At 29.1% G+C, this 14,016-nt stretch overlaps 3 protein-coding genes across 4 annotated transcripts; 2 read left to right on the forward strand and 1 right to left on the reverse strand.

Moving 5' to 3' along the window:
• The first annotated feature begins 212 nt into the window (after positions 1-212).
• Positions 213-2,229, forward strand: LOC126915635 (CDP-diacylglycerol--inositol 3-phosphatidyltransferase). Of its 2 annotated transcripts, none has more exons than XM_050720491.1 (5): positions 213-377; positions 488-589; positions 1,327-1,615; positions 1,687-1,850; positions 1,930-2,229. In XM_050720491.1, the coding sequence occupies exons 2-5, from the start codon at positions 544-546 to the stop codon at positions 2,082-2,084; spliced, it is 654 nt and encodes a 217-aa protein (XP_050576448.1). In that variant the 5' UTR covers positions 213-377; positions 488-543; the 3' UTR covers positions 2,085-2,229. The 2 variants fall into 2 exon arrangements, with proteins under 2 accessions (XP_050576448.1, XP_050576447.1); XM_050720490.1 differs by having other exon boundaries at positions 244-406.
• Positions 2,230-4,493: 2,264 nt separating this feature from the next.
• On the reverse strand, positions 4,494-6,515 carry LOC126915634 (leucine-rich repeat-containing protein 47-like). Its single transcript, XM_050720489.1, has 4 exons — positions 5,823-6,515; positions 5,275-5,751; positions 4,876-5,203; positions 4,494-4,717 (listed from the first exon to the last, which is right to left on the reverse strand). Exons 1-4 carry the CDS (start codon positions 6,409-6,411, stop codon positions 4,516-4,518), a joined length of 1,596 nt encoding a protein of 531 aa, XP_050576446.1. The 5' UTR covers positions 6,412-6,515; the 3' UTR covers positions 4,494-4,515.
• Positions 6,516-8,746: 2,231 nt separating this feature from the next.
• Positions 8,747-13,882, forward strand: LOC126915918 (zinc metalloproteinase nas-4-like). The gene is made up of 4 exons (XM_050721071.1): positions 8,747-9,564; positions 10,097-10,402; positions 10,904-11,037; positions 11,771-13,882. The coding sequence occupies exons 1-4, from the start codon at positions 9,192-9,194 to the stop codon at positions 11,876-11,878; spliced, it is 921 nt and encodes a 306-aa protein (XP_050577028.1). The 5' UTR covers positions 8,747-9,191; the 3' UTR covers positions 11,879-13,882.
• The last annotated feature ends 134 nt before the right edge of the window (positions 13,883-14,016 follow it).

Here is a 14,016-nt window from a genome sequence, read left to right on the forward strand (position 1 = left end):
TTTAAAAGACGATATATTACGCAGTAGTTCACATTTGTTTTAATCTTTGTAATCTAATTGCAACAAAGAAAATTTTGGAACAAAATATAATATTTTTTCTCTAAATGTTGTAGGATTAAATAAGGATCGCATTTTATAAAAGTTGTGTGTTTTTGTTTTGTAATGTAATAAAGTCATATAAATACGGGTGAAAATATTAATAGATACAATACTGTGTTACTTGTGTGACTGCTATATACGTCACCGGGGATCGATATATCTCGAATCTCGAACCATAATACGATACGATTGTCGATCTTACTAATTCATTGACGTTATAACTCCTTCTCCTTAATATTCCTTTTTAGAGTAATTCAGATTAAGTTGAAGACGACACGGTGCGTATAAGTAGTGCGATAATTGTAAAGTGCGTAATTTATATAAGAGTAAGAGATTTTATTTAATATAGGCGAGCGTGAATAACATAAATTTCCACATTCGATTACAGATAACAGGTTCCATTATTATTTTCCAAAATACTGTGGGATAATCAGAAGCGGTAAAATGACGGAATCTGAGAATATCTTCTTATTTGTGCCCAACATTATTGGTAAATAAAGGTCCACAATCTAGCGTCCTTATGACAATTTTTGTCTACAATTTTAAATTTTTTGTAGACAAAAATATTGTGTGAATATTTTTAAAAATCAAAATAACTAAAAAAGAGATCAAAACAATATTGATAGTATAACAATAGTTTATGTATAATTTATTATCTAATATTAAACAAAAAAGAATAGATTGGAAATTTTAAAAAAGAATCATACAAAATAGATATTTTTAAATATACAAGTAATATAACATTAAAATTGTATTTTTTATTTTTATTGATTTTAAACAATAAAATGATTAATTGAACAGAATTTATTTATATTATATTTATACATGCATATTATTTTATAATGTTTGAATTCGTTTGCTACATTAATGAAATAGAATGATAGCTATGTAATGTATATTTATATATGTTTATCATTTCTGATGAATGGTTATAAAGATTAGCTATCTTTGATATATGCATCAAAAATTTAAAAAACTTCTTATTGCCTGCAGTTTAATTGGGATATGATAAGAAAAAGATCAAAAACATTGCACTTTATAGACTTCCTATAGAGAAAGAGAGTAGTTTTTTATATAACCTTTCATTATATATTTCAAATAAAAACATTAGAATTTTATATGTGTATCAATACTATTGGAATTCTAATAAGTTAAAAAAGATATAAAAGTAATATAATTAAGGACAATAATAATAAATAATGTATATATATATGTATGTATTAACAGGCTATGGCAGAGTGATTTTGGCTATCATATCTTTTTATTTTATGAGAACTAATTATGTTATTGCATCATGGTGTTACATTATTAGTGCACTATTAGATGCAGTGGATGGTCATGCAGCAAGATATTTTAATCAAAGTACTAAATTTGGTGGTATGTTAGATCAGTTAACTGATCGTGTTGGTACCATGTGTCTTTTAGCTACATTGTGTATGTTTTATCCATCATACTCATTCTGGTTTCAATTAAGCATGGCCATTGATATTAGTTGCCATTGGATATATTTGCATACGTAAGAATAAACTTCATTCAAATGTATTATTATATCATCATACAAAAATATAAGAAAATATAATATTATAGATCACTTTTGCAAGGAAAAACAAGTCATAAATTTATTGATATGTCTGAAAATGCGATTATGAGTGTGTATTATACAAATCGTATAGTCCTATTTATTATGTGTGCTGGTAATGAAGCCTATTATGCTGCGCTATATCTCCTTTACTTTACAGAAGGACCTACTTGTAAGTTATTATTTCTTTATGTATATATTTTATTAACACTGTTGTAATGAATACTACAAAATGTATGTTTTTATTTCAGTTCTTGGTATGAGTTTATTTAGATTGGTAATGTATTTTTCTGCACCAATAGCATTTCTTAAAACCTGTATCTCATTATTACATGGATATGTAGCCTGTATTAATTTAAGCATTATTGATCTGAAGGAAAGACAAGAGCGTTTAAAAGTGAATTAAGTTATTGCATTTATTAAGTATTTAGCCAAAATAAAGATAATTCATCTTCCTAAGTTACATAAATATTTATATTATATTTTTATCAATTTATGCAACTGAATGTGCCACATTTGGAATTAAAATCCATAAACTATTTTAAAATTAAGTAGATAAATGGTGCTAGTCATTGTTGAATTCCTATTTTAATAACAAGCATATTGTGAACATTATATATATGTTATACTTCAGTATAGTTAAATTTTTAAAATATTTAAACAAATATCAATTCAGTAGATCTCATTATATTCTTGTATTTAATAAATGATTTTATATTTTCAAACGATACATAAAACTTAATGTTTTTTTGAAAATTTTTTTATAGAATAGTATTAAGAGAAGATTAGTAAATATACTAGATGTTATTGGGTTCCAAATATTTTAATGTAATCTATTAAAAATATATTTAATATATATTATAATTTCATATTCGTATATCGTTTTATATATCGTAGTGTTACATTTTTGCTGTACTTCATAGTTTATTGTATATTGATGTATCTATAATATATAAACTTGATGTAAAAGATGTATAAAATTTAAAGAAAATATTTAATAAATATTTTTATCCCTTATATAATATTAATATTATCTTTATTGCAGCATAATTGTTAATACAAAATATTATAAGCATATCATATCAATATTATATGTGACTAAAGAACATATATAATGAATCGTATCAGTTTAACATACATAAAAATTAATTATCATTAAATATTTATTGCTACGTATAAACATTTTTTCATCACATGCGTCAATTCATCTGTTGTTATAAAGATTTTTACTCACTATAAACATCCTCAAATATTTTTTGAGATTTAGAAAAGACGATTATTTATCACGTTCAAGAATTCATATAAAAGCGATAGGGTATAAGATAAAATAAAAAGTAATATAGAAATTTCTATAATATTGCATCAATATATGTAATCTACTATATCTACAACAAAATTTATAAAAAGTGAAGCAATACAATATGCAATGTAAATATCATTTGTTGAATGGGATATTTATAACATAGCTATTATTACTATCAAGACGTTCTGCTAAATCATTATAAAAACAACAGATAAATTATACGTGACACGTGTTTTTTTTAATGATAACAAAATTCTACGAAATATACGCAATATACATATCTATTGTAATGTTCATTAACTTAATGTGGCTAATTGTGCTACCAATTTATGATTATACGGCATTACTTAAATGACAAAATGATCAACTAACCTCAAAAATTTCGTTCTCATTCCCCCGTCATGACCAGTCATGTTTCGGCGCCATGTTAACACTTCAAACATTCGCGCATGTTGGAAAGTTCAGAAAATTTGTGCGAATTTCTTCTTGTCGTTAAACCTTCTGAAATGAAACTTTCACCAATTACGCTTAATAACATGAACAAAAACGTCTCACTTCGATGATATTTATAGTTTGCACTGCATTGTGATACACGAAACAAAGTACAATATTTATAAAAACAGATGAGAATTCTTCACCGGCTTACTATGGATGATTCGTGACACGACAGCGCCAATGTCGTCAGCTGCCTGTAAAATGGCGGGATTTTACCGGTATTTGAATTTGCGGCTAACCACCGTATTGTGTGCAAGATAATGTTAAATACAAAATCATATATTATACAGATTAGGCATTCCTATTGTACGAGTTATAGTGACAAACGATGATTTTGTAATTTTCTTGTTTCAATTTATATCTTTAGTGAAACCTAATAATGGTGTGGAATATTTCAGATTTTGAGAATGAATGTAATAGTTTATAAGACTTATTTAAAGATATCAGCAATTTATATTTATCTAATCAATAAATATCGATACATATAAAAGACATTAACAGATTATAATTTTCATATATGTTTGTATTAAATAAATTAATATTACCTATTATGTTTTAAATATGATATATTCATGACATGTTGTGTAGTTTAATATACTCAATTATTATTTTGTTATGTATTTTGAAGGAATAAAATGTTAAAATACAAGTGGTATATTTTTAAAATATTTATTTTTCAGTTCTTGATTTTTATAACTTAGTATTTTAAATATTTATTATTTATTATTATTACTATTATTACATAGTTCCAAATTTCAGTACAAAAATATTATGATTAATAGATAATTATACATATATTGGTACATAGCAAGAAGATTATGTATAGAATATGTAAATATTATATTCATTGTATACATTAATTACTAATTTAAAATTTTCACACAGTAAGAAATAAAAATTTATGATGTTGAGATATGAAAATAGCTTTCATTAACAACTTGTATCTCCAGAAAATATTAATTAAAGGAATAGATAAGCAAAAAATAAAATGCAGATTAGATCAAACTTAAGGAACGATTAAATTGCTTACAGTTATTTATTATTCACGCAATACAGTTATGAAATTTTCTGCAAAATTGAGATCTGCTCTTGAAGGATATAGCAGTTTCATATTACCTTCCATATCTACCACTTTTACTTGTTCTACGAATAATTTATTATAGTTTGAAGCATTCTCTTGTTCTGAGAGATATCCCAAGCCAAGGGTGATTAGTTCCTTTAAAAACTGATCTAATACATTTCTAACAAAAAAAAAAAAAAAATACGATTATGTTATAACATAATTCGAATCATCATCGTTAATTATTGTTTATTATTAATTTTAATAAAGCTAATTAAGATAAAAAGATTTGTACTAAGTAAATATTGATTGTATGTTATTAATAAATTATAATGTTACCTGCAAATCTGATATGATAAAGCACTGGTTACTTCTATTAACATTGCTTGAGTATTTACTGACATTTTTGTAATATCGCTATTTGTTATTGGTGGGAACGATATAACTTGTTCTGAGGCATCTAATAAACAGGGAAACATAGGTTTACCTTCTAATAAATAAAGATACTTGTGAATGCCAGAATATACATTGCGTTTCTTTTCTTTTCGTAAATTATCAGCTTCAGTTTGTAACTGTTGAAACAATGCAGAACCAGTGTAAATCTTATTACGCATTAGTGGCTTGATTTCTAATTCATTTGGTGGTTTTGCTGTGTACGTTAAGTCTCCTAAATATTAAGCATGATATTAACAAAATGTATTTTCATATATGTAAATTGTTTGTTTCTGTCATATTTACCAGGGATAATTAATTTTAAATCATGTGTAGCAATAGTAGCTGCGTTTCTTCTTTCACATATACCATCATGTAATTTAGTTTGAAGTTGGATAAATTTCTTGAAAGTATCCTCTGTGAAGCTTATATTTCTAACAATACAAGCTGCGATATAGGGTCTAATATTTTTCACATATTTTGTAATCTTAATTAATGGTGTATCATTTGTTACTTTTAATACTTTCAATTTATGTGTTAAAATATCCATTATGTTAGCATTATTTTCAGTTTCTGATAATTTTTGTACTTTCTTCCCTTTCTTTGATTTGGCATTCAAAGCAACAGAACCATCTTGTCTAAGGCAATGTAACTTGACATATTCTATTATTTGCTTATTATGGCACTGGTCAATTAACTTTGATAATCTTTTGTCCGTCAATGTATTTCCTTTTAAATAAAGTTCTTTTAACTTATTACAGTCAGCTATTTCACCTGGAATGACTGTAACCATAAAATTAATAATTAAATCAATTTTATAGACAAGATTTTTATTTTGCTCAAGGGAAAATTACCTGATATCAAATTGTCTGCAACATTTATTATTTTTAAGGATACAAGTTGATTTATAGCTGCAGGAATTTCTTTTATTTGATTTCCATTAACATAGATTTCAGTGAGATGAATCAATTCTGGATAGCATACATCAGGAAAGGCTTCAAACTGATTGTTCGAAAGGTTCAATATAGTTAACTTAATATTTCCAATTTGCGTAGGTAAGGATCTCAGAAGATTCGAACTGAAGTTCATAGTTGTTAATTGCGGAAGGTTACCGATTTCATTCGGTAAAGACGTCAATTTGTTCCTAGAGCAATCGAGAACTTTTAATTTTCCTAATTTCTCGATTGTATCAGATATCTTTGATATCTCGTTCGAATGCAATACTAGAGTTGTCAGGTTTTGTAACTTTCCTATTTCCTCTGGCACTTCTTGTAAACATGTCAGCGTAATATTCAAATAATTTAAGTGCTGTAGGTTAAACAAAGAGTTGTCAAACCCTCTTTTTTGAATCAATTCAGAAATTGCCGAACCTGACAACACTAATTCGTGTTTATTCTCTGCAGCGGCAGTTTTGATCACATGCCACGAATTATCGAGCGTCATTTTTAATAAGTATAAATATCTATTAGTAAAGGAGCAATGTTATTTACGTTGTTTCAAGGTTACTTGCCGGGTTGTTCAGTTTGAAAACGTGCGTTATACGATTAGAACGACATCTATGTAAGTACATAAGTATTCTAGTATTTATAGATACATATGCGTGCGATTTAAAAATTGCGATCATAAAGAAGAACATGATGACGAACGATTTCAGGTTTAACGGATACATTTTAAGTTAAATAATAAATTTTTGGAACAAATTTTAGTCTAATGTTATTTTTATATCATAATTTGAAGTTTAATTATAAACTTGTAAAAATATATTGTAAAATGATGATTGTTTTCAAAGACGAAGTATATTTTCTACATTTAATGAAAAATTATTGATGTAAAGTTAGGCAACAATTTCAACTCGTGTGACACAGAAACTTAAACCCACGTACAGAATTATATAGGAATATTTTGAATAAAATAGCAAGTTTGACGTAGAAAATTATTAATCAATCATCTATTTAGTAATGAAAAATTGTTGTTCTTTTTGGTTTTTAAAATATTGTTTATGTGTATTGTTTGCCACTAAAGGAAGAGGAATTACTATACAGTTATTAAATAATGGATATAATTTTATTGCTTTATAACACTCTAACCCAAGTGTTAACTTTATTAATGTTAACTTTTATATATATTTCAGAAAAGATGTATTTATATGTTATATATCCTTGGGTAGTAATAAATTTTCAAAAAATTAATTTTCATCATGTACAAATAAATACACACACACACACACACGTTTTAATTACATTATATATGTTTTAATACATTAACAAATTTATACATAAATTATTAACTTTTCAAAAATTCTCTTTATCCAATTGTAGAAATTTTATGTTTATATTTTTCTCCAGTAAACATTTTTTTAATTTCGGAAGTGTCGACCCACATGTAAATGAAGCTTCTAATAAATGCAAATTATCGCATGGGAGTTTAGGTTTGCAACTATCTTGTCAGTACAATAGGGAAGAGGGTATCGTGTAAAAATTTATCTTTCGACGCGATTCAAACAATTACTTAGTTAGTACATATTGAACCGGTTTTTAACGTTTCTCACCTTGATACGGTTTTCCTTATCTTAGACGAATAATAGCTTATCGTAGAACTGGAAAATGTAATTATTGAAATTTTTACCAAAACGCGGCAAAATTTTGTACGTGACACAAAGTGTACGAAAACACTGCTTTACGAAATAATAATTATGTAATATTCATGAGAGGGGACCGTTTTGGAAAGAGATAAATGTTCGATCACTCTTATGATTCATTGACACATTTAAGATGCCTTTAATAGCTATAGTGAATTCTGGAAAGAGGTAAGTGACAGATATTATATACGACTATCATCTATGTACGATGGTGTCTTCGAGCTAAAGTTCCCGGCAAAAAGAAAAAGATTGTCATAAACCATAACCACTGGCGTGGTATATATGATGAAAGACATTATTATTGGCCTTCGGGGTTTATAGCCATCGTCGTGAAGGAACTGGCAAGGTCCATAGGAAATATCGAGTAACGATGATAGAAAAGATCTGTCCACTGACATTTGCATCTGAATAAAGTGCGAAGGAGGATGTTAATTTCGACTGGTGTGAAAGACCGCTTAGAACGGCGTGTTAATAATACTTTGCTACTTGAAGTGACAATGCCAACCAGAATTCAGACGTGTCTTTTCTTCCGCATTTGCAAATAAACATTTCCGATCTTTTATATACGAAGTGAATTGAATCGCCCGTGTTATCTAAAAAGAGAAGTCAATTGGTCGATGTACAGTTTATTTTTAGAAATAAAAAGTTTAAAGAGGAAGAATAAAATCTTTTATTTTTATTTCATATCTCTGTCATATAATTTTTTTATTTAGAGATCTCCTATCTTTTTACGTCGTCATTTTATCTTTGTCAGAAATAAACTATGTCATATTTACATTTGCAACTACTAAAACTTGTCTAACTGAAATTGATTTATTTCTATTAATGTTTATCTTCATAGTTATAGAAATTTTTAGTTCGGGGATGAACCAGTTAATTGAGTAAACTGCATCTTTACTAATTTTATATTTTATAAAATGTAAAATATTTCCCAAGTAATACAAGACACCCTATTTACCTAAGATTATACAGAAATTTCGTTTAAAAAAGAAAAATAGTAAAATCATATGAAAATGATGTATTTGATTTTAACACAAAATAAAGTTGCTTTCTCTATATTATTTCTAAAGCAAAAATAATAAAGTAGTTAAAATGATTCATTATTTCAAGTTATATTTATTTTAAATAACATTTGTCCAAGTCAGTTTTAAGCTTACAATTAGTCATTCATACCGCAAACTCCAGTCTTTGTAAACAACTTAACTAATTCTACCACCCAATGCCATCTTTATAACATTGCCATGATCTGTACAAAAAATCGTCGTTTATGAGTCAAGAAATATTATTTACTACTTTATTGGTGACATTCGCTCGTCGTGTTACTCCTCCACGGATCATCATCCCATACACCGAAGTGGCGTACGTGCCTATCTCGTAGTGGAAGCCTTCGAGGAACCGCGCAAATCTTGACTTCCTATTACCCAAAGTCCACGGTTATCACCAACTGTCCCCGATCGCTTCCGTATCGAGCGGAAACATCGGGTAGATCCACGGGTGGGGTTTCTTTAGGTGCGTATAAAGTCGGAAAGAACCGGCCGATTTTCGTCAGTGGAATCGATTCGAACAGCAGCGAGGATCCTTCCAAATGTTCTTTTCTTCGAAGAAATTCACCATGAAACGTTGCTCCATCGTTTGTTCTTTCACATTCATTTTATTGACTTCTGTATCAGCTTGGCCGTTTCGGCGTCGAGACGTGCTGGATAATGCAGTGGATAGTCCTGATGGAGTGATTGCTCATCTACAACATTTTGGCGAGATCCTGTATCGCAATCCGGACAATGAAACTGGAGCAATGGTAGCGAATTGGCACGAGGGCTGGGATCGCAACCCGGAAGAATTGGGCAACTACGCGGAAGGTGATATTTTGTTTCCGCCACAACTCGAGAAGAATGGCTTGAGAGCGGAAGCTGCGCGATGGCCTGGTGGTGTAGTACCCTATATGCTTAGTCCTTATTTCAGTAAGTAGTATTGCGTGTATTCTATCTTGATTTTTTATAATGGTACAGGATGACATGACAGTCTATGTTGTCTTAAACAAAACATCATTTTTGGTTTTTTTTGTTAATACATAGCGAGATAAATTTTGCTTTATTAAATTAAGGGAAAAAGATGATGCATCAGTAGGGGAAAGAATAATATTATAAATAAAATTGGATAATATTATTTATACATAAAATAATTAAGAGAAGAACTTATTTGATTGAATAATTGTAAACTGATATCTGAAGTATATGGTATTTACTGAAACAGAAATTTAGAAAATCTAGAATTATTAGATTTTCAACATGCTATTATGAAATACGAGTTTTTTAAATTAATTTTTTTAGTTCTTATAATATTTCACAGTAATATATTGTATTCATTGTTACAACAGCTTATAGTGTTTTTATTCTATTACAGCATTTCATAAAGAAATGTTTGATAAATCGGTGAGAAACGTGACAGCATAAGAGAAAATCTTTTAGTGAATTTGATTGAATTTAATTACAGATTCGGCGCAGAGAAATTTGATTTACGAAGCTATGAACGATTACCATAAATTCACGTGTATTAAGTTCAAACCCTATACTGGGGAGGAGAGCGATTACATCAGGATCACGGCTGGTAACAGCGGTTGTTGGAGTAGCGTGGGAAGAATCGGTGGTCGACAAGACGTGAATCTTCAAGTCCCAGGCTGTATGGTGAAGAAAGGAACAGTGATACACGAACTGATGCACGCCATTGGATTTCTGCACGAGCAAAGCAGATATGAACGGGATGAGTACGTCACGATTCAGTGGAATAACATTTTAAACAGTAAGTGACCTGTTGTTGTTTCCTATTTTCTATTAACCTTTAATCGATAACCATAGTATTATTTCGAATAGATAATTTATATTTGAACAGATAATTTGCTGTTAGCTTCCTATTATTGTTTTTATAACATAACATTTTATCATATAAGCAGCTGTTAAAATAATGACAAATTTTTAATTTATACGATATCAAAGTTTTGAAATCCTTGATATCCAATAATTTTATTTCAAAATTAATATATTTTATATATTTCTTCTTTTATGAATTTTTAAACAGTTTTTATTATTTCATGAATTTTCGTCCTAATTCTAAATTCCTAAACACGAATGTATTAATCATATTTAACTAATATTATTAACTAACATCACAATACTCGTCTGACGTTCAAATAGTATATCTTAAACATTGGTTACAAGTTCTTCTCCCTGAACTCAGTTTGCGAGTGCAAAAATTGATAAAGCATGTATGTAAATAATAAGCAATGTATCATTATCTATTTAGGCCATGCTGGGAATTTTGAGAAAGCCTCGAAGGAAACCACCGACGCGTTCGGGGTCGGATACGATTATGGTAGCGTAATGCATTACTCTGCAAACGCGTTTTCCCGGAATGGACGTCCCACCATAGTACCAAAAGTGAGTAATGTAATAAGCTGAAATCATCAAGGTCCATAACTTTCTATTTATAATTCTAAGCGATTCTGTGATTTTTGGAGATCTCGTAAATATGAATGATCGATTACCAGCAGTTTGATTAATGTTAATATCATATTACGTCGTTAATTACATCGTTTTTTAACAAAGATAATATCTCATCTTAAAGATCTCGTAAATCTGTTTGGCATTTATGAGTTTGTGGACCTTGGAGAAAACAGACGTAGATATATGACAGCAATTAGAGATAATTCTGTTTTATTAATCAAACCAGCTGGTCTTAGTATTTGTATGAAATCCACGGATTATTATAATCTCACAAATAGGTATTGTTATTTTATATACATATATTTTTCTGTTATGTTATATTATAACTTCAAATTCTTCCCGATAAGTTAGCAAAATTTATTGTTATTTTTACTCTCATAATGCCTACATTCTCAGTACATGTTTTTGTAACGTCCACGAATATTTTACTAACATGTCTGGCATTATCGGACATTTGTAGCGACCACATACAATCTTTTCGCTTTTCTTATTTAAACAAGACAGAAGTTACCTTAGAAGCAACTATAAACTTGTTGTTTTATGCTTCCGGCGTAATTGCGAAAAAATAATAATGTCATGAAATTCGTGGTACACCCACGTTTGCATGTCCTGTGGATGACCGTAGGAACCCGGTGGCCTTCTAAGTTTTATCGGCGAAATATTCCAGGGCGTGACGAAGGTCCAACTGGGTCAAAGAGAAGGATTCAGCAAGAGGGACATACAGAAGATCCGAAAAATGTACAAGTGCAACAAACGCAGACGAAGCAGCTATTGATTGCCGGAAACGTGATCGACCAGAACTTGAAGGTTTCTTACGGACTTTCATTGGAACGTAGCAAAGAGAATCGTGAATCTAGTCTTTTACAATTAAATTACACTGCGTTACTTTTAAACGACGTCCAACTTTGGTTCGATCAAGATTTATAAAAACGAATGGCACTTTGAAGTGGAAATGGTAAATCGATATCGACGACGAAGCGGAACTTGCATTTGGAACAGTCTTTTTTATCCATATGTGTGTGCGTGCGTGTGTATGTGTATAAGTAAATATTTGTATTTATAAGCAACAGTATTTAAGCGAATGTTGCTTGTGTTTGATTTATAACATTATAATTGAACATATGATAAATAAATGCATATTTTAAGAATTCACGTATGTAGCCAACGTGTCTACATTTTGCAGTTGTCCTGCTGGCCTTCTCGCATTGACAAAATATTCTAGGGTGAAACTAAACGCGAACTGGGTCACGGAGATAAATTCAGTGAGAGAGAATATCCGAAAGACGTATAAATGAAACGAATGCCAGCAAAAGTAGGCATCGCTGTTTGCAGACGGCAACAGTGACACCAACATTGTATGAATTTTCTTAATAACTTAAGTAATTCATTGCTACTGTATTATTCTTATTCTATGAAACCTTCGTCGATAAGAGTTGCGTGATATCAGAGAGTAATACATCTGTACGAGAAGAACGTGGTATACAATACGATAAAATTATTATTTTTTTAAGTTAATACTTAAAAAAAAATTACTTTTAGAAAAATGGTATACATAAATAGCAAGTACACAATTCACGATCCTTCTTAATAGTCTTAATACATAAATTTTAAAACTTATGACGGCCGTTATATGTATATATCTAAGATTTTCAGAATTCTTGCTGTTTTCACGATCTTTAGGATTCCTAAGACCTCAAAGATCTCTGATTAATCCAAGATTTCTGTGGCATCATTCATTTTTAAAAATTGCTGAAGTAATTGGAGTTCCCGGAGTTTTTAGTATTTCCAAGGATCATTTAGTTTTCGGAAATCCTATGGTGTCTATGACTTCTAAATCCTCCAGTTTTCTAATATTCTCACTGTATTTACGTTATCTGTAAAGTGTTCTTTGTCTTGCTTTTGCACGGGTTTGAGATGATACTTGTAGATTCTACAGGCGGTAAATCAGATTTGTTTAAGAAATTATTCGAGGCTTGTCAAGGACGTGAGTTCCATAAGAATTTATGACGTCGTGTATTATGAATTCAATGTGACGTTTATGTGTATTGCTCCTTTCAAGTAACATTTGTTTAGATCCTAATACTGAAGCTACGATAAATACCACAATGATGAAGTGAAATAATTATATAAGTTATCAAATATCATATACTAAGTTCTTAATTACGTTTTAAAGTTTCGTTTGCATTATTTTGAACTGATTTAAGTATGATATTACTAGGTTATGAGAATAACTTTAAGAAAGCTTCGAGACAGACTATGGGTGACTTTGGCGCTGGCTACCATTATGGAAAAATAATGCATTATTCATCCTATGCATTTTCGAAGAACGGCAAACCTTCTATAATACCCAAAGTGAGTACTTTATTTCCATTTCCAACAATCCTGCTATTTTTCTCTTATCAATCGAATGATATTATTTGGAATATTTTTGAGTTTTATTAGAAATCAACGTAAATTTTATTCAAATAACAATATAACAATTAGATACTGATATAAGCATTAATTTTTCACGGCTAAGAAAAGCGGGATACAGAAAGGAAATTGAAAAATTGACTTACCTCTTTATTGCAACATTAATTTTTTGAACATAGCTTAATAATTTGTTATTTATTGTTAATAATATTTATTGTTAAGTATATTTACGATGATCATTAGTGAATACAATTTATAGCTAATTTTTGATCTAAATTGTGTAAAAAAAGATTTGCATCATTTTTTAAATTTATTAATAAGTTGTTGTTAAAACAGAAAATTTTTCTGTTCTCTTTGCTTACGTACTAACATATTTCATCGTAACTGATATGTTCTACCTCTTCTACATTTAAGGATATTTATAAGGAAACATTGTGTTATTACTTATAATTGAGTATTGTATTATTATACTATATTTCCTTTTTTTATAAATGATATTGT

The sequence above is a fragment of the Bombus affinis genome, chromosome 4, assembly GCF_024516045.1.
Source record: "Bombus affinis isolate iyBomAffi1 chromosome 4, iyBomAffi1.2, whole genome shotgun sequence".
Lineage (NCBI taxonomy): Eukaryota > Metazoa > Arthropoda > Insecta > Hymenoptera > Apidae > Bombus > Bombus affinis.